This window comes from Dipteris shenzhenensis, chromosome 13 (genome assembly GCF_047967505.1).
Source record: "Dipteris shenzhenensis isolate YYH24624 ecotype China chromosome 13, Dip_SZ_1.0, whole genome shotgun sequence".
Taxonomy (NCBI): Eukaryota; Viridiplantae; Streptophyta; class Polypodiopsida; order Gleicheniales; family Dipteridaceae; genus Dipteris; species Dipteris shenzhenensis.
Genome location: NC_141608.1, coordinates 30,451,940 through 30,473,132, shown reverse-complemented (window position 1 = coordinate 30,473,132; position 21,193 = coordinate 30,451,940). Strand labels below are relative to the sequence as shown.

At 46.2% G+C, this 21,193-nt stretch overlaps 1 protein-coding gene across 2 annotated transcripts in view; it reads right to left on the bottom strand.

Annotated features, from left to right (window-relative positions):
• LOC147895280 (pseudouridine synthase and archaeosine transglycosylase (PUA) domain-containing protein) overlaps positions 1 to 21,193 on the bottom strand; it is an 80,055-nt gene that overhangs the window by 35,181 nt on the left and 23,681 nt on the right. Inside the window, exon 2 of one of the 2 annotated variants that reach the window (XM_087383877.1) lies at positions 17,974 to 18,055. In XM_087383877.1, the coding sequence (XP_087240003.1) occupies positions 17,974 to 18,055 (82 nt within the window). Of the gene's footprint in view, positions 1 to 17,973; positions 18,067 to 21,193 lie in introns of those variants that run through there. The other variant, XM_087383878.1, reaches the window with a different exon arrangement.

The window sequence follows — 21,193 nt, the reverse complement described above, 5'->3', positions numbered from 1 at the left end:
ACCGAAAAAGTATTCTGGTCGGATGAACGACCGTAGCTCCGATGTCATTGAGACCTGGTTACACAAATGGGACGAGGCATTCGCCATTTGTGAAATCAGAAATGACATCAAAAAGATCCGCGAGGCCACCCACATGTTTAGTGAGGCAGCGGATCGGTGGTGGATTAAACAACAAAAAGATGGTATAGCATCCACTACCTGGGAGGGGTTTAAAAGAGAGTTCAGGAAACACTTCTTACCTCCTGACGAAGCATCCCGAGCTTGTGATCAATATAGGAACCTTCGTCAGAGAAATTTATCAGTGGCAGAATACACTGATAAGTTTCGAGAGAGTGTAATGAAGGTTGACGAACCCCTGCCTCAATCAATCCAAGTGAAAGATTTCATATTTGGATTGAATGATCGAATAAAAATGGAAGTTCGGGCTAAGTACACGAACACGTTAGATGATGCAATAGCTATAGCCCTGAACTACGAGGATGCCAAGGACAGCAAGCCAAGTGGGTTTGCACAGGTCGGAACCCAGTATGGGTATCCGAAGAAATCTGGGTTTAAGAAGAAGTGGGCTAGTAGAGGGAGTGGTTCGCAGCCGAGTGGTCAAGCCAAGCAGGCGAGACCGGCTGAAACTCCTAAACCAAGTACCACCATTGGAGTGAAGAGGAACATACCTTGTACATTCATAGGTGGCTATATCCTTTTGGATCAACATGTGCCACCATGACCAGAAAATACCAGATATTCTGAGACGTTTCCAGAATACTTCAGCCCATACCATGGAGGGGGGTTTGTAGGCCATCTTTTCCCAGTTCTAGTGATGCCCTATAGGCCCTGGTATGTGCCTTGTAGGCATAGTTATAGGCACTTAGTTTATTTTGTGCCTTTTATGCCACATAGGACACTTGTTCCTATGTGACACCTAGGACACTTAGTCCTAGGGTCTCGGTACAAGTACTATGTACTTCTCTTTTCTTAACACACTAGTTGACGTGACGGCTGTTCATCTATCGACTCTTTGTACAAGGCTTTCCCTTAAGCATACACCTCGCCATATTCCATTATGGACCGATTCCTCCGCTCTGTGACTCCATTCTATTGCGGGGTGTAACGAGGCGTGCATTGATGACTAATGCCCAATGCTGCCAATAAACCAGCAAACTCATGAGACATATACTGACCCCCACCCCCCCTCCCCCATTTGTACGGAGGGTCAAGAGTTTGCGTCCACTCTCCTATCAGCCATGGCAACCCCAATGGCAGCCCGGGCTTGGTCTAAGTCTCCCTTGAACCCAGAACAAAGGGAAAAGCGAGGAGAGAAGGCTTATGCTTTGGTTGCCTTCAACCTCACCAGTGGAAGGATTGTCCACGTAACAAAGATCGTCGGATGGCTGAGATGGTGATCTCAGAGTGCGACGTGGAGATGCAAGGAAGTCCCAGAGCGGAAGAGATGCAGATTCAGCTAGCGGGATCTTCTCAGAGGTTAGTACCTTGTTTGTTATGTGTGTCTGTTGCTAAGTTAGTGACGAGTGCACCTGATAACATCCTATCTAAGCCCGCAGCAACGGGGTATACAGCCTTTAATGATACGGAGTTAATTAAAATCAAAGGGCAAGTGGCCAATCATGATGTCATTGTGTTGTTTGACTCGGCGTCAACTCACAATGTGATTAACTCCAAGCTCGTGAAGAGGCTGAAATTAAAGACAAGTCCATCTGACTATGCGTATACAGTCAGGATGGCAGATGGAAGTTCAACTGAAGTATGGGACCAAAGGGTTACCCAGTTGGAGCTTCGGATTCAGGACTATGCTGAGAAGCTTGATTTTGAAATGACCAAGCTTGCTCATGCAGATATAGCCCTGGGTATGGCATGGCATTCTAGGAAGAATCCAGCCATTGATTGGAAAAAGCACGTATATCAATTCAAGATGAATGATGTGCTTTATGTCTTGCGAGGTGAAAAAGATATACCTCAGGGACCGTTGGTTTCCATGATGGAAATTCGAAAAGCTCAAGTAGAGTTTTTATTCCTTTGCACAGCATCGGTAGAGCCGGTTGATGATTCTTCGGCTAGCACTGATGTTACGCAAAGTGGTGAGATGGCCAAGCTGGCTAATCTTATAACAGAGGAGTTCTCTGAATGTTTTAGGGATGAACTACCTTATGGGTTACCTCCAGAGCGGAAAGTTCAACATAAGATTGAACTAATCCCGGGAGCAGAACCTGTAAATAGACCTCCCTATAGAATGAGTTTTACTGAAGAGGCGGAGGTGCGTAGACAACTGGAAGAATACCTCAAGTTGAGGCAGATTCAACCAAGTTTCTCACCTTTTGCTTCGCCAGTGATATTAAAGAAGAAAAAGGATGATACGTTTCGCCTCTGTATAGATTACAGAGCATTGAATAATATCACTGCTAAGCACAGGTATCCGATGGCTCGGATTGATGATTTGCTAGATGCATTACATGGAGCCGTGATTTTCAGTAAGATAGATCTTAAGTGCGGCTACCATCAAATCCGGATTAGAGCCGAGGATGTGCATAAAACCGCTTTCAGAAGCAGGTTTGGTCATTTTGAGTTTTTGGTAATGCCCTTTGGACTTACCAATGCTCCAGCGACCTTCGTCATGCTTATGAACGATTTACTACGTCCGTATATCGGAAAGTTCGTAGTACATTTTATTGACGATATCCTGATATTCAGTAAAAGTCTTACTGAGCATCGTGAACACTTAAGAGTAGTGTTCAGTACTTTGAGGAAAGCCAGTCTTTATGTAAATAAAAAGAAAACTATACTGTGTATGGTTAGGCTTGAGTATTTAGGATTCATAATTACTTCACAGGGGGTAGAAATGGATCCGAAGAAAGTGGCTGCGATACTAACTTGGCCAATCCCTCAAAGTCTGACCGCGTTGCGATCATTCTTGGGATTTGTCCAGTTTTATAGATGGCATATCAAAGGATATTCCGGAATAGTATCGCCATTGACTGATCTGACCTCAGATAAAGTACCTTTTATTTGGGGACAGAATCAACAAGAAAGTTTTAACACCATAAAACAAGCTGTGGTCATAGGACCGGTGTTAAAAATAGTTGATCCCCAGAAACCGTTGTTCCTAGAAACCGATGCAAGTGGCATTGCGGTAGGAGCAGTTCTCCTTCAAGAGGGAAGGCCAGTAGCCTTTGAAAGCAAGAAGCTTTCTCCCTCTCAAAGGAATTCGCCAACTCATGAATTGGAGTTGTATGCTGTTATCCATGCTTTGAAAACATGGAGGCATTATTTGTATGGTTCAGAGTTTTATGTGGATGTGGATCATGATACTCTGAAACATTTTTGTAAACAGCCTGACTTGAGGGGCCGCCAAGCTAGGTGGGCAGAGCTCATGCAGGGATTTAATCTAACGATTCGGTACCGAAGAGGAAAAGACAATAAGGTTGCTGATGCGTTGTCTCGCATTATGCACAACCTGAGTTTCACGGTATTAGAGAGTGCTCTAATGATCGAGATAAGAGAAACTCAAAAAGTGAACGAGTTTGTCCAGAGTTTGTGGCCTAAAGCTCATGTGTTAAAACCCGAGGAAAGTGAAAAGGATGACCCGGCATCTAGAAAAGGCCAAACTTATGCAAGATATACCATAAGGGATGGTATGCTAGTTAGAAATGGCAAGGTTGTAGTACCTAGTCAGAATGATCTCAGGCAGAGGGTCATTCGACAATGCCATGATAGCCCCTGTGCGGGACATCCAGGGGTCGAGAAGACATATGATCTCGTGAAACGAGATTTCTTTTGGCCAAAGATGAAAAAGCATATTCATGAATACGTGACACAGTGTTTCTCGTGTCAGGTAAGTAAGGCCGAGCGGGTGAAGCCACCCGGACTTTTACAGCCCTTGGAAATACCACTAAGTAAGTGGGAGAGCATTTCCATGGACTTTATTATAGGGCTGCCTACGACACAAGGAGGGTATGATTCTATCCTTGTGGTGGTTGATCGTCTAACCAAGATGGCTCACTTCATTTCAACTAGAGAGTCTGTTAGTGCCCCACAAGTGGCGGATTTATTTATTAGACATATATTTCGTCTACATGGATTGCCTAGATCCATAGTGTCAGACCGAGATGTCAGGTTTACCGGTCAATTTTGGACGGCGGTATTTGAGACACTAAGGACTGAGTTGGGAATGAGTAGTGGGGATCATCTTGAGACGGATGGTCAGACGGAGAGAGTCAACCAGACTTTAGAGGATATGCTGAGGGCATATGTGTCATTGAGGCAACATACGTGGGACAAGTGGTTGCCATTGTTGGAGTTTGCCTACAATGATAGAAAACATTCCTCTACCGGGTTCAGTCCATTTGAGCTGAACTATGGTTATAGACCAGCCAATCCAACTATAGTTGGAGTACCTCAGAGAGTGCCTAGTGCCGCGAACTTTGTGGTTCAGATGCGGGAGATGCTAGCACTTGCGAGAGCTAATATCCGCCAGGCTATGGATAGAGCCAAGGTGTATGCGGATGAAAACCGATCTATAAGGGTATTTAAGGAAGGAGAAAAAGTTTTTCTCAGAGTTCCTTCGCACTCGAAGTCGTTGACTTCAGGAGAGTGTGCTAAATTATCACCTCGATACTGTGGGCCGTGGTTAATTCTAAAGAGAATAGGCAGTGTAGCCTATAAATTAGAATTACCACAGGGGTGTAAGGTGCACCCGGTTTTTCATGTTTCGCGCTTAAAGAAATTTTTGCATACTGGTGACTCACTAATCGAAGGTGTGGTTTTGTTTCAGGAGATAGAGGATATTGCAAGGCGCAAACCAACAAGAATCCTTGACCGAGGAACGATGCAAATACGAAATCGGAAGATACCCACGGTGTTGGTTGCATGGCATGGTCAGCGCATGGTCAGCCTCTATCCGAAGCTACCTGGAAATCCGTATATCAGTTGCGGAGAGTGTTCCCAGATTTTATCATCGAGGACACTGATGTCTGAAGAGGGGAGGATTGTTACGCTCTAGCCGAGGTAGCATGACCTCGGAAGAATCAGTCGACATTTCCCTTAAAGGATCTATCTTTGTAATATATGTGTTTGCGCTTCATGTAAATGATCAGGAGGGATTTAATGTCAAGGTCCTAGGTGAGGGCTGATAGCACCGGACTAGGTAGATCTAAGGCCAAGGGCCTAGTGCAATGATTGTGCCTAGGGGCAAAGGAATTAATGCATCCCAAGAGAGGGGTGGAATGTTACATTAGCAAGGCCCTATATGGATGACATGTGGCATCTAGATCTATCTAGGGAATTGGGGCTTGTTGAGGCTAGAGAAGAGAAGATTATTATTCACGTAGATTTTTGGAACGAAGATCTCTGCTTGCTTGTTAGCCTCAGCGAGATATGGCTGGGAGGATATACAAGGTGCTACTCCCGTGATACGAAGTAGAGAACTAGATTATGTGTTTGACAGCCAAGGCATGGGCATCTCTGTCTTCCCAAGCTTCGAGCTCCTCTCTGTCTACTGCCATGACTATCTCCCCTTGCCTATCCACCATGTCCTTTGGCTTTGCCTCCACTCCCGTGGTCAGCTTCCACAACTTCCGAGCCACTAAATGCCTCCGGATCTTAACTTTCCAGATCGGGTAGTTGGTCCCGTCCAGTTTCCCAGACTCTCCAAAGTTAGGGATAGTGAATGAGAGAAAACTGGGAGAGAAGGAAGGGAGAGCAGGGGCTGAAGAGGCTGTAGAGATTGACATCTCTGATGTTTATACCACATAGTAAAGTCAATTTCAGTAGACCAGAACTCTGAACGCGCCTAACTGAACCTGAGTCACCCTCCTTCTCGCAAGGGCACAATCCTCCAGACGTGGAAGTCGATTCCCAAGAGCTTCTGAATCAGGGTCGTCCTTCAGCAAGGTCCCTGCCTTCAGGCTCCCACACCTGTGAGCCTCCTACTTGGGCTCTGATACCATGTTAGAAATTACCCAACAGACGGTACGCACAGCGGAAGACTGATAGTAATGCTCACGAGCTCACACAGTGTGCATGTCGGGTGTGGAATCACAAACTTCTTAACTTATGTGCATAAAATAGATGTGCAGACTCATCAATAGACAATGAAGCAGCCAGATAGAGAAACCACCTTAATAATATATTTCCGTCCAAAGCTATGAACACAATACAAAATAGATAGATCCAGAGTCCCACCAATGGTGTGGTCCTCTGATCTTACCACAAGGTCCTTCTCCTATCTGCCGGCTATCTCTAGACTCCAGCCCGCGTGCTCCACCTCGAGCTTCTGTAGACTATTCGTCTAGATCCCTTCCACCTTGCTGTCTTTGCACCAGCCTAGGTGGGCAGCACTCTGAGCTAGGTCTGCAGCTCTACAGCCCACTTGAATCCTCCTAGATAGAGGCCCACAGGTGCCTGTTCTGCTGCTCCTTCTGCTCCCTGAACTGCTACTGCAAGTGATGATAGATGAGGCCAAGAGCCTCTGCTTTTATAGGCCCCAAGGGGCTGGCAAAAACACCGACCAGCCTGCAGCAAACTGGCCGACCAGTCTGTGGCTGGTCCAGCCCTATAAGGGCTCACAACCCGGGGCCTTTTGGGCCCACACTTCTAGGGCCTTTAGCCCTCCAATCAAGGCAGGGGCCCAGCCCTATATAAGGCATGCCACTGCCCACTGGCAGCCCCATTTGCTGCTCCGCCTGGCCTCCATGTGGCCGACCTAATCTGCTGGTCTGCCCCGCCCTTCTACGCCATCTCTTCTGCCAGACAGCCCGCCATGCAGGCGCTTTCAGCCTGCCTATGCTGCCACCTGTGTGCCTCTTTTGCAGGCCCATCCATTCATGTTTTCCGAACTTGGTCGGGCCCGAGTGATCTTCCACTGAAGATGGGCTTCTACAGAGATCACTTCTTACATATCACAACGGAGGGTTTCATGATCCACCAGGATACACGCAGATTCACCTACCCCACTCGCTGAGGATCTCTCTTGGGCAGTTCCGGGTCTCTTCACACAATCAAGAGTGGCAGAGCAGAGCGGATACCCAGAGAGAGGCACATATGCACACTGTGTGACATGCAAGAGGTTGAGACAAAGGAGCATTTCATCTTCAGGTGTCCTGTTTACTATGAGATCCAAGGGCGTTTCTACTGCCTCTTCAGAGATAGTTATGGGGTTTTGGTGTAGGCCATCTTCTCCCAGTTCTAGTGATGCCCTATAGGCCCTGGTATGTGCCTTGTAAGCATTGGTATAGGCACTTAGTTTATTGTGTGCCTTTTATGCCACATAGGACACTTAGTCCTATGTGACACCTAGGACACTTAGTCCTAGGTCTAGGTACAAGTACTATGTACTTTGTTTTTACACACTACTCTAGTTGATGTGACGGCTGAATCTATCGACTCTTTGCACCTTGCACTTGCTCTTTCATCTGACGATCCTACAATGGTATCAGAGCTCAGATTTGCTTTTGTCCCCGGACCTTCATTGCTCCCCGCACCGCTTTTCCGTACAGTCTGTACAGATAGGTACGGATCCCGTACGTCTTCTCTCCAGCTGCTGTCCAAGGATTTCAGAGCCTTTTCGTCGCCACAAAGTGCCTCATTGCTGTTCCCAGGCTGAGGCGACTGCTTGTAGGCTCCAGCTGCAGCATTTTCGAGGTCCTCTGCAATACCCATGGCCATCTATTGTCACTTTTGTACTGCAGATCCAGGCGCCTAGCTCCCACGACCTCAACAGCCTCAGATCCAGGCGTCCAGTTCACATGACCTCTTCAGAGTCATCTGCAGGAGGCGTCCTGCTATCGCGACCTGCTCAGAGACCTCCACAGGAAACACCTGCAGCCACGCATTTATTTCGAAGCGCCTGAGGGCAGTTCCAGTTACACTCCAGCCATTTTTTGCGCTTCGACCTGCTGCAGCAGCTCCGTAGTCTGTTATAATCTACCTACAGAGGTCTTTTAAGTTTCAGCTTTAAGTTCAGAGGACCAGAAGCTGATTCACAAACAATATTTGCAGTCTTTTACTGTTTTTGACAGTTTTTACTGTAAAACCCTAATTTCCAACAGAAAATTTAGGGCTTTTGACATTGGACCTTCAACCTGTCAATACAATACTTTGGACAAGGTTGACAACTGAAATCCTTCCAAAAATTGAAGTTTTCAGTTCATTTCAGGTTCAGGACTGTCACAATGTGCCACGTCATCACTCAAGTCGACAAAATTTGGGGCTTTTGTGTTGGGAGCTCAATTTCAACTGGTGTTTGGGATAGTAAATCATACTTTTGCAGTTTAAAGCCTTGAGGCTATACATTCGGTCCGATTATCAGACATTGAGTCTTTTCTATAGGACACTGAGTCAGATTATCATACATTGGGTCACATTTGCAAAAATCTCAGCAAAATTTGGGGCTTTTCTGCATTTGCCCTCTTTTTGGCCTATTTGCCCTCATTAAATTTGGGGCTTTTGCCAAATTTGCTGTTTTTTGCAGTGAACATTGTATGACACAGTCACATTTGGGTCAAATCTGCATTTGCCCTTTGATTTGGGTTGATAAAAAGGAAGTTTAATTGCAGGTATTTGCTGTCATTTTTGGACAGCCAGCTCTTGCAATGATAGCCTTGAGGCTTTTGGGTTTTCAGGTCTTTTTCAGGGTATCCCATTTGCAATGGCTGGCAACAATCAAGATCTATTTGGCATTCTTCGTGAAGATGATAAGTTGGATGGCACCAACTATCCGCGATGTGGTCTTATCTCATGAAACATATTCTTGTTGCAAAGCATTTGTGGAATATTGTTTTTGGGGTTGATCTGAGGCCAGCCAATGCTACAATGGTTGCCTCTACTACTGGTCCCTCTGGAGGGGGTACTCCTCCTGATGCCTTATCTTCTAGCACTCCTGCTACTGCTCCCCCAACTCAGGAACAATCAAGATGGGATGCAAGAGATGCGAATGCACATTCCTGTATTGCTTTATCATGCAAGAGAATCATTTTGCATTTTTTAAAAGACAGTTGCAGGAAGTCAGTATGAATGAAGGTGATTCTATGGATGCATATCTGACAAAGGTAAAGGACCTCATGGAACAACTTGCCAATATTGATGAGGTGGTGCCAAATTCTCAGCTTGTCAGTACCACATTGAATGGATTGCCAGATACATATCAAGGGTTTGCTACAACCCTTCGGTTAGTGGCCATGGGTAATCCAAACCACTACTCTTTTGATCAGCTTGTCACTTTGCTTTTGCAAGAAGAGCAAAGTCGTGCTAATAGACAAGCCATTATTCCTCATCATGCATTTGCTTCACAGCAGACAGGAAGAGGCAAGGCTTCCAAGCCTATGGGCAAGCCTAAATTTGCGCATAGCAGCTGCAATTCCTCCCATGCATCTAAAAATACAGCAAATAAGTCAAAGAAGAAAAGATGCAACTATTGTCGCAAGCCTGGACATGACATTTCAGAATGCAGAAAGCGCATTGCTTCGGAGAAAAAGAAAGCAAGATTGACAATTAATGCCTCACATGCAATTGAATCCCACGAGCCAGTAGATGCTTCACATGCACATGCTCTCCTGGATGATTGGGCATGGGCTGTCCATTTCTCATTTGATCCCTCCAAAGTTGATGCACTCTTTTACTTCTAATGATGCTCAGTCTTGGTATTTTGATAGTGGTGCTTCCACATCTTGCAGACAGTTGTTTCATTCTTTAGCTGATGCACCTCGAGGGGGAACTATCACATGTGCTAATAATGCTTCCTATGCTGTAAAAGGAATTGGAGATGTGCAGCTCACATCCATTTCAAGCCATCCTGTCACTTTAACAAATGTTCTCTTTGTGCCTGGAATTGAAGTCAACTTGATTTCAATTTCAGCAATTGCCACTTCAGGTTTCAGAGTGATTTTTTATGGCTACAGATGCCTAGTTTATGATCTTCGTGATGACAATGCCATAGTTATCACTGGCACTTTGCAAAAGGGGCTTTATCACCTTGATCATCACTCAGCTGCACTTTCTATTGAAGCATTTGCTATTTCAGATTCATAGCTTGCTGAAACTCATCTTTGACATGAGAGAATGGGTCATCTCAATTATAGAGCTCTTGCAAAGCTACATTCACAGCAGATGGCTAATGATGTACCTCAAACTCACACCGTTTCCAAACATGTGTGTGAGGGTTGTCTTTTGGGTAAGATGCATCGGTTTCCTTTTCAAAAGAATTGTCCAAAACTCTCACAAAGGAAATTGCAGCTAGTACACAATGATGTCTGTGGCCCAATGAGGACAAATGCCATTGGGGGGTACAAATATTTTATGACTCTCATTGATGACTTCACAAGATATTGCTGGGTATATCCTTTAAAAGTCAAATCTGAAGTGTTCTTATGCTTTCAGAGGTGGCTGAATATGGTTGAGAATCAATCAAGATGCAAGCTTATCACCCTCAACACAGATAGGGAGGGAGAGTATATGTCAAAGGAGTTTGATGCATTTTTGTCTTCACGGGGCATTGTTCACTCATGCACTACTCCTTACACTCCTCAGCATAATCATGTTCCTGAAAGGAAGAACAGGTTTACTATGGAGATGGCCAGATGCATGCTTAAGGCCAAGTCTTTGCCCAATAAATTTTGGCTTGATGCAGTAATGTGTGCCAACTATGTGCTGAATAGATCACCTACAAGGGCATTGAAGACTGCTACACCTTATGAAGCATGGAAAGGCAGGAAGCCTTCACTTTCACACATGAGAGTTTTTGGGTCTCTTGCATATGTTCATGTATCATCTCAGCTGAGACATAAGCTTGATGACAAGGCAATCAAATGCATATTTATTGGTTACAGCCAGGAGAGCAGAGAGTATAGGTTATACCAACCAAATACTGGGAAGATTATTGTCAGTAGAGATGTAATCTTTGCTGAACATTCGGCTTCTCCTCTTGTGGACTGCAAAGCTAAGCCAAGAGTTGACATGTTTGATGCCTTTGACATAGCAGATCTGTTTACAAAGGCACTTCCTCGTCCCAAGTTCGAAGTCTTCCACCAAGCTTTACACTTGGTTCCCTTTGTTACATGATCTGACATACCTTATACATTCATAGGTGGCTATATCCTTTTGGATGAACATGTGCCACCATGATCAGAAAATACCAGGTATTCTGAGACGTTTCCAGAATACTTCAGCAAATACCATGGAGGGGGGTTTGTAAGCCATCTTCTCCCAGTTCTAGTGATGCCCTATAGGCCCTGGTATCTGCCTTGTAGGCATTGGTATAGGCACTCAGTTTATTGTGTGCCTTTTATGTCACATAGGACACTTAGTCCTATGTGACACCTAGGACACTTAGTCCTAGGTCTAGGTACAAGTACTATGTACTTTGTTTTTACACACTACTCTAGTTGACGTGACGGCTGAATCTATCGACTCTTTGCACCTTGCACTTGCTCTTTCATCTAACGATCCTACATTTGGCCCGTTTCCTCTCCTACCCAGACCAACGGTGTTTGGCTGGTTTCATTCAAATCATCAAGAATGGTTCACAGAGATGAAACCACTAGAAGCTCATAAGAATGTCATCTACACAGCAGATAATACACCGAATCTAGTTTAAGGGACAAGCATTATCCCTATGAACAATTTCATTGGTACGAAAGGCTTGGTGAAAGATGTACTCTACGTTCCGAAGCTCAACAAGACCCTCTTGTTAGTAGGTCAAATGACGGAACACAACTACAGAGTCATCTTCGACGGAGATGAATGCACTATCAGAGACAAATCCAAAAGATTTCAGCTAGTAGGAAAAGGAGTCAAGGAAGCACACTTGTACAGAATGCTAGCTACAATACCAAATATGCATGCCATGTCAGCTCAACCGCAACAAATGGACACCACGAGAGGATACTCCGAGCACGAAGACAAGAACAGACTTCTTTCTTGACTAATACCTCTCAGAGCTCTATCACGGAGTTCTTTCTGCCATATCACATAGACCCCCACGAGACGAGACGTCGACATGACCGTGACCCGGAGCCTGTGACCCGACAGCTCAGACAGAGGGTTGACACACAGATCATACTTGGGAACATCCCCTCCTTGTTTCGAGTCGGAGCCCCCAACCGACAGGGGTCACAGTGGCCCTGGTTAGACATAGAGCTACGACTAGGAGACGTACCAGGACTGCACCCTTGAGGGGCCGACAGCGCTCTATTGCTGACCTCATGCCTCCACTGCCTCATCCGTCCTAATGTCCTGTTGATGATGATGATGATGATGTTGATGATGATGCTGAGATTGATATATAGTCGACTATCGACATGACTATGTTGTACTATGTTGTACTTAGGCCATTTTGCATTTTTTGCATTCTGCATTGGTGTGGATGCTCATTTAGTAGCTCCACCACCACAGCTCATTGTATCAGGTTTTTCGCAATCTCATAGACCCATCGGTCTTCCGAAGACTTTGATAACATTGTTTGCCTTGGCTTCCCCCGCACTTGGACACTCAACACCATCACCCCCATCCACAAGGCAGGGGATCCCATGGACCCGAATAACTACAGGACTATCATGATTGGACATGTGATGTCCAAGATCTATGCAGCTGTATTGGATGCGTCGGTCAGCCTATTTGCAGAGATGAGAGGGCTCAGAGCAAAGGGTCAAGCCGGTTTCAAGTGAGACCATGGGACTATGGATCACATACTCACACTCATGAGTGTCATTGAGGAGGCCAGATCACGGAAGGAGAGGGTATATTACTGCTTTGTGGATTTCCGCAAAGCCTTTGACGCAGTACCTCGAGCTCGTCTCATCACACGCCTACAGACATCTGGGCAGTCATGGCACTTTATGAGAGAATCTCAGGCCGAGTTCAGACAGGCGCAGGTTGGACAGATGAGATCTTGAGTACCATAGGGGTCAAACAGAGTTGTCCCTTATCACCAACCCTGTTTGGCCTCTACATCGATGAGCTTGAGACTTTCATGGGGGCGTTCGGAGGGACCGGTTGCTCACTTGCCAGGATCATCATCAGGATTCTTCTTTATACACATGACGTGGCACTCTTGTCGTCCACACCCGAGGGGCTCCAACGACACCTGGATGCACTGCAGGCTTTTTGTTTATCCCATGATTTGGAGATCAACCTTGGCAAGACCAAGGTCATGATCTTTAACACCTCTCGAGCAAACATGCAACGGAAGCATTTCACTTTCGGTGGGTCACCAGTTGAGATCGTATCCTAATACAGTTACTTCGGGGTCATCTTCTCCGGCCCGATTTTCATGATGAGACCAGCGATGCAGGCCAGACTGAGTTAGGGGATACGCCTCACTGGCTTGGCTAGAGAGACAATGCTTCCACTCCCACTTCCAAGACCCTCGGACCAAGGCTCTTCTCTTCGACTCCTTGGTCCGACCAGCCGGTATGCATGGCAGCTGGAGTGGAGAAGCACCAAACTCGGCTTGAATGATGTGATGTGGTACAGACGGTTTCCCCCGGATCATCCGTGAGAGCATGAGGATCTGCAGGCGCTCCACCCGTGCCCACTCTATCTCTAACATGTCAGGCCCTGCAGCCTTTCAGACCATCACATATCTACACCGGGTTAGATCATATGGGGACTGCACATCAGGGAGACAGAGGTTGCCATGGTTGGCTCTCGATTCCTCCATGAGGTTGGCAGCAGAGGGAGACGAGCGATGCTGGTATGCACGGACTCACAGATGGTTTGTGAGACTAGGGTTTCACATCGATAGGATACCTCCTTTTCAGTACAGTTTAGATGCCCCTCCGAAACTCCCACCCACCATCCCGATTGGGCCACACACCAACCAGGTCATTCGAGAGGATCTCTTGCAGCTACACACCTTTAGGACCTGGTTGAAGCCGAGGGAGCTTCCAGTGAAGCTGAGTTTCTACAGAGATTACTGTCTTTGTATTTCAGAGGACGGATTCATCACACCACCGGGGTACACTAGCTTCATATGCCTCACTCACTACGGATCTCCATCGGACAGTTTCGAGTATCATCACACCGCCTCCGCATAGAGAGCGGCAGAGCAGAGGGGATTCCTAGGGAGCATCGCTTATGCATATTGTGCGACTGTCAGGAGGTTGAGTAGGAGGAGCATTTTATTTTCAGGTGCCCAGTGTACTACGAGATCCGAGGTCGCTACCACTGCCTCTTCAGAGACGGCTCTGTGCTCCTTTCCAAATTCCTCGCCTACCCAGATCAGAGATGCCTCGCGGCCTTCATTCACAAGGGGGTCCGACACATAGAGTACTTACTCAGGCGACGGGGCTTGGCCACATCATCAGACACCTCAGAGCAGGATCACAGAGTTCTTCCCATCGAGTGACATTGATCATCCAGTGTCTAGCTGCAGACGTGACAGAGACCCCGACCCGACGACCGCAGTACAACACACGAGACATCGAGGGGACACAGATCACTCTGGGGGACCTCCCGTCATTGTTTAGACCCGGGATACGTCTCACGGGAGTCACAGTGGCTCTGGTCTTGCGTCGAGCCTCGTCCAGCAGACTGAGACGCACAGCACCCCTTGACAGGCACCAACGTCCCATCACCGGCTATGCACCAGCCAGGGCGACATGACATACGTAGGATTCCGCTCCGCTCCAGTCTTTTTATTTTCATTGTTACACTCAAATGTATTTGATTATGTATGATCAGACTTAGGATTCAGCACGGGTGATGATGCTCGTTTCAGTAGCTCCACCCTTACTGTGATTTGTATCAGGTTTTCTTCCAATCTCATATACCCATCGGTCTTCCGAAGACTCTAATAAAATTTCTTTCTTTTTCTCTCTCTCTCTCTCTACATTCTGTTCAGTTCCGCTGCACTTCACATGGTATCAGAGCCACGATTGGCTAGAGACCCGAGATGTGGAGGAAGTGTTACCCAGCAAACAGAGAGGAGGTTTAGGGCTGTTGTTCGAAGGTCTTCGTGAGAAGGATTCTGTGAGGTGTGGACTGTTTGGGAGTCACGGAAGGTAAGCAAACTTTGAAGGATGTTTTCAGATTCAAAAGGAGGCTTTCTCAAGGGCAGGACAGCGAGGTGTGAAGGTCTTGTAGACTCATAGCCTCTTCATCACCTCTCTCCTTCTATCCCATCCATTCTCTCTTCTCATTTTTATTCCCTCTTCACTCCGAGATGTTGACCCTGTCCCAGATGGGTAGAGAGCAAGGCAAAAATTCCAGTTTTTCCCACGTTCCCGATCAACCGTCAATTGGATGAACTCAATTACAATTTTTGGTGGGTCATGATGGAGTCTGTGCTCCAGTCGCATGATCTGACAGACTCCATTTTGGTAGTTGCCAGTCCGGATCCCCTTGCGCCCAACATTGGGATCTTGGAGGAGTAGGAGGCCAAGTCCCTGTCTCAGCTCTAGGACCATGTCAATGCAAGGGTAAGGTCGTTTATCTTTCTTAACTGTACTCTTCAAGTGATTGATTAATCACGTGAAGCACATGACGGTGGCCAAGAGTCTCTAGGAGCACTTGGCGTCCCTGTACAATCGGACCTCTCCCATGAAGAGGGTTTCCTTGGAAGTCCAGATGAGATTGTTGGATCCCAAGAAGCCTTCATCGATACAGGAGCACATCAACAAGTTATAGGAACTCAACAGGAGATCCTCCACACAGGGAAGCAGATATCTTCCGAGGACATGGCCATAACTCTACTGTCAAAGCTATCCTCTCAGTACGGTGCATTCTATTCACCCTTGAATACCAGTGACAGGATGAATGCGTTGACCTGGGAGGAACTGGTCCCAATGGTGCTTGACCAAGAGGAGAGATTTGTAGATCGTACCTATAAAGTCAGCCTGAGGCTTTGGTAGCTGAGCAGAAAGGACAGAAGAAGTTGACAGCTGAGAAACAAGAAGTACTCAAGGTGTCACGTACTTGAAACCGATGTGGCCAAAAAGGTCATCATTGGCGGCAGTGTCCTCAAAGGAACATTCAACAGTGAGAGGACCAGTAACCAGTAGGACAGTGCTACAACCGCTACAACGTTTATTCCAACCTTCTAGTGGCACGCGACAAGATGCACTGCCAGTAGGCTTTCTAGATCCAGATGGAGGACGACGGTACCTGCCCGACAAGTGCAATGACGAAGGAATCGTTGATCGAGGCAGCCTTTCAAGCAGGACCTCGAGCCACAAGGAGTTGTTCCCACTGACTCAGGTGGCAGTATCTTTATGTATTTTGTTTGGAAGTTATGACCTTGAAGATCAACAGGGGGTTTCCTAGTGTTCTGCTGCAGCTATTGTCTGATGAGCTCCTGGAGATCCGGATAGGTCAAAACATTGCCAGTGCGGGAATCAAGACACAATTGATTGATCCTGGAGCACTAAAGTTCATCGATCTGGTGACAGTGTACCAATTTGAACTTAAGAGGGGGCTTCAGAGGGGACTGTATAGCTCTGAGATATAGGTGCCCAGGCAGGGAAGCAGACCTTGTACCGGGGGCAGTATCAGTTGGATTATTGTTTCAGTACCTTCCATTGGAGTGATGTACCAGCACCAGCCGTTGGATTATTGTACCAGTACCGGACCAGAAGAGTGTATCTAGCACCAGTGGCCTCGGAGCAACAGTACCAGGTCTCTAGTGATCGTGCTGAGGCAGTTCATGCAACGAGGGGGCTTCTTCGACAATACCTAAGGCAGTCTGCAGCGACAGAGTATTACACAACGGATTCTTCCAGTTGTTCCCGCAGCATAAACACACCCAGCTCATTGGCACCTATGTTCCATCCAGGAGCAGAGAGGGGGTGTTGGGAGGTCAGCATCTCCTGATGTCACTCTAGAGAGAGAGGGCCCTGCTTGTGGATGTGCCCACCCAAAGAGAGGTTAGGATAGGGTACAGAGAGAGTATTACACAACGGATTCTTCCAGTTGTTCCCGCAGCATAAACACACCCAGCTCATTGGCACCTATGTTCCATCCAGGAGCAGAGAGGGGGTGTTGGGAGGTCAGCATCTCCTAATGTCACTCTAGAGAGAGAGGGCCCTGCTTGTGGATGTGCCCGCCCAAAGAGAGGTTAGGATAGGGTACAGAGAGAGGGCCTTTGCTTGTGGGTGTGCTTGCTGCTCGTGAGGGTAGTCTCGTCAAAGGCAGATCTACCTACCTAGAGGGTGTGCTAGAGGGCTGCGCATGTTCCTAGGAGGGGTGCGATCAATGCTAGCTAGGTCCAGGGCACATGTGGGCATGTTTGTGCCACAATGGCAGCCCGTTGGCTGCGCCTAATCAGGGCCAGGCTAAGGGGCATGTGTGGCTATCTATAGGGCAAGATACCAGGACCCAGCAGCCCCTTTTATAGGTTGTTCGGCGGTCGGCCCTTGTGGACATGCCAGGTCGGCCCATTAGTCAGAGTAAGTCAGCCTCTAGGCAGGGGGGGCCATCCCCTTGTAGGGCTGCCTGGCAGCCCAATGTACAGCAAGAGGAGTCGGCCCCTAGGGCTGTGGGTCAGCCCACATTGCAGGCTGGTCGGCCCCCTAGTATGCAGACCGACTAGGGAGGGGCTGGGGCTATGTAGGCCCCCCCTCCTTTCCTCTCATTTCATCTCAGTAGTGGAGCATTTTTTCCCTATCTACAGCAGAGGCTTTCCCCACCGCTTTGGGGGTTTTTTCTGAGATCACTTGCAGTTCTCTCATCTCTCTCTCCTTTCCACTTTGGTATTTGTGAGGTTGGCTGTCTCTCTCTTCATTTCTGTTCAATTCCGCTGCACTTCTCACAAGAAGAAGTACTAGTGCACTACAAATTCCCATGACCAGTTCTAAAGATGCTTCCTACCAATCACCTCCATTTTAACTTAGGTTTCTTTACAAATGTCAAGCTGCTTCAAATTACTGACGTTTAGTCTTCATGTTCCAAGAATCATTGAAGATTCCCAAAAAATAAAGTGCTTGCATACTTATTTTGCATTGCTGTAACAATAAGTTTAATCATGTAAGAGCTGACCTCCTCTGCAATACTATTGCGAATCCTTCGTTGCACAGATGCCTTCACTTGATTTTGAGATTGTATCTCCTCATGAGTGAATCTACAGACCATCCACGAGTTTTGATGATGCATTTAAAAAACAGCACAACGTCAGCAACACCATAGCTATAAAAGAACCAAAAATCATTTGGTGGGCACATATTAGTTAATGGACACAAAAGTGACTGATCTGATCAAAGATTCATATACAAAGGAGTGAAAAGATGTGGAAAAGGAAAGAAAAAGGGAAGGTAAAAGCTGTGAGGGAAAACTGGTACCTTTGTATTTTTTCCAATACAAATGATTTTAGCACATGTTCATCACATTGGCATATAAGCTCGAGCTCATATAAGCTATTATAACAATCTTGAAGAAAGTTGCAATGTCCTTATAAATTTAGTGAAGATCCCCCCCCCAGCAATTCAGCTTTGTTTAATGAACCTCAGGCACCGATCTATTTTACAATCCAGTAACCTTGCACAAGGCAGCTCTAAAGTAGAATCCAACACTAGCTAAAAGATGAGATGCAAGCTGCTCAAACGAAGAGGAGGCAAGGGAACCAAATGGCTCAAGACAAAAGCCTCAATGGAGAACATGCTCAAGCAACAAAAGACGAAGAGCGAGAGAAAACAAGTTTCTCTAGCAACTCTTGCAACAAAGAATGGCAAACACATGCTCATCTTTAATATTAAACTAAGTACTAAACTTCACAGGATACAATGACAAATCCAAGCCATTGGCCATCCTCTCTTGTGTAAGTCAATTCGATAGCTATTTTGAAGTGTACCCAAAAGATAAAGATCAAGAAATATCTCCTTGCTTCCATGAATCTCATATTGAAGCTATTACTTGGTGGGCCACGAACTCAATATGGCCATTAAAAGTTCCTTGTACTCCCTTTTGGACTCATGAATGCTCCTACGACATTTCAGCAGAAGATGAATGATATCTTTCGAGGTTATCTAGAGAAGTTTGTGTTCATGTTCTTAGATGATATTATGGTATACAGTCATACTCTCAACGACATGTGGGGCATCTCGGATTGTATTAGCGATACTAAGGCGTGAGAAAGTGTATGCGAAGGAGTCTAAGAGTGAGGTCTTTCCTAAAGAACTCCTATATCTTGGACATAAGATTTCCCGAAAGGGCATGAGCACAGATCATGAGAGGATCCAAAAGGTTTTGGATTGACCTGTTCCTTAGACAATAAGGCACCTTTGAGGATTTATTGTCTTTCTTAAGAAGTCAATGAGGGTTATTAAAGCCAACCATTCCTTTGACGAACCTCCTTAAGGACATGTCCAACAGTCGTATTCTTTGGAATGAAAAGCTTGATGAGGCTTTCCAAACTCTCAAGCTTAAGGTGAAAGAATCATTGTATTAGCTTTACCGGATACTAGCTAATCATTCATGGTCAAGGCTAATGCTAGTAACTAGCACAACTTTATTCCAAGAGGACTGACTTGTACCTTTTGAGAGTAAAAAGCTAGATGATACTCAGGTTCGGTGGCATACTCAAGACAAGGAATTATATGCAATTATCCACGCATTGAAACTTTCTTTATGGATCCAAGTTTGTTGTATTGACAAGCTGTGAGTCTATCAAGTACATCTGCGATAGGCCTAAGTTGAGGGGAAGAAAGGCACGTTGGGTATCGAAACGGCAACTTGATTGACATGGAGATTAGGTATCGAAAGTTGAAACAACAACTTGAAAAAGATTGACAATGCTTCGAATCGCATTGGTGAGGTAAACTCTATGAGTTTTACCAAACTTGGACCTAACCTTTGTGATTCCTAAGTAAAACCAATAGTCATTTTTGTCGGTATTGGCAATAGATCCATATAGAGCCCATGGATTACACCATTTGTTCACGTGACGCGTGGGCAATTCTACATTCGGAACGGTTTGCCGTTTCAAATGGAGACGTTTGTGTTCCCAATGACGCTGAGGTTAGGAGGAGAATCCTATTTGAATGTCATAAGGTGCCGACTACAGGTCATCCGAAAATTCAACAAACCTATGACTTAGTAAAATAGACGTTTAACTAGCCTAAGATAAGGCCGAGATTACTGTCTATGTAGTAAAATGCCAACACTGGTAAATAAGGCAAAACACCCAAAGGCTGGACGGATGTTGCATCCTCTAGATATCCCTAGAAGTAAATGGGAGAGTATTTCCATGTACCTCATTGTAGGATTACCACGAGCTCATCGAGGGAATGATGCTATCTGGGTAGTGGTAGATAGGTTTGACAAAGATGGCAAGACGTTTACCTACCAAGACAACGTGAAGACTGGTAAGCTAGCTCACGGGTTTGTTGAGCAATTGTCTAGGTTATATGGGTTGCCTTGTGACACAGTCAGTGACAAAGATTCGACGTTCTCTCGACAACTCTGGCAAGAAGTGTTTCCGGAATTAGGAACTACTTTGATTATGAGTTCCGCTGATCATCCCAAGTCTTATGGGCAAACAAAGAGGGTGAATCAAATCTTGGAAGATATGCTTTGACCATGCCTCTCCAAGAAGCCATCTGATTGGGAAAACTATATCTCAATGGTGGAATTTGCCTATAATAGTACCAAGCATACAACTACTAGTTACAATCCGTTCATGCTTATGCACGGGATATCAACCCAAGATTGCTGAACATGTGGGAAAAGGCCTCTCCCCGTGTAGCACACAAGGAGCTGATTGGAGATGCTTGCATAAAATGCAAAGACCCCATTGATCCGATGTGCTAAGAAGCCCAGTCACTGCATGGAACTTTCTGGGATGGCCCAATCACCTTGTTAAGCCCTTCTAGAAATCCAAGAGAATGATTGCGAGGGGCTAAGACTCCCGACAAGCCCAATCAGTGGTAGACAAGAAAGTGAAGATGTTGTCAAAGATGCCCTGCCCAAGATGCCCTACTCCTAGACAAAGGCAGTCTACGTGTCATGAATGAGATGGGAAACAAGCGCAGGTGCAGGCTCAAAACATTGGCTAAGATCGTGTAGGCAGCACAGTCATCGGTTTCCACTGGCAAATGTCAGCCTATTCCCTAGGAAGGCTCAAGGCCTTGGCTAACATCTTGTAGGCGGTGTTCAAAAAAGTGATCAGGGTTGAATGGCTCACAGCACCATAGCACCACATCCTATTCTTGCCCTCGCCACACCCTGCTCAAGATGGGGCGACGCTGAGCTTCTTGCTCAACAC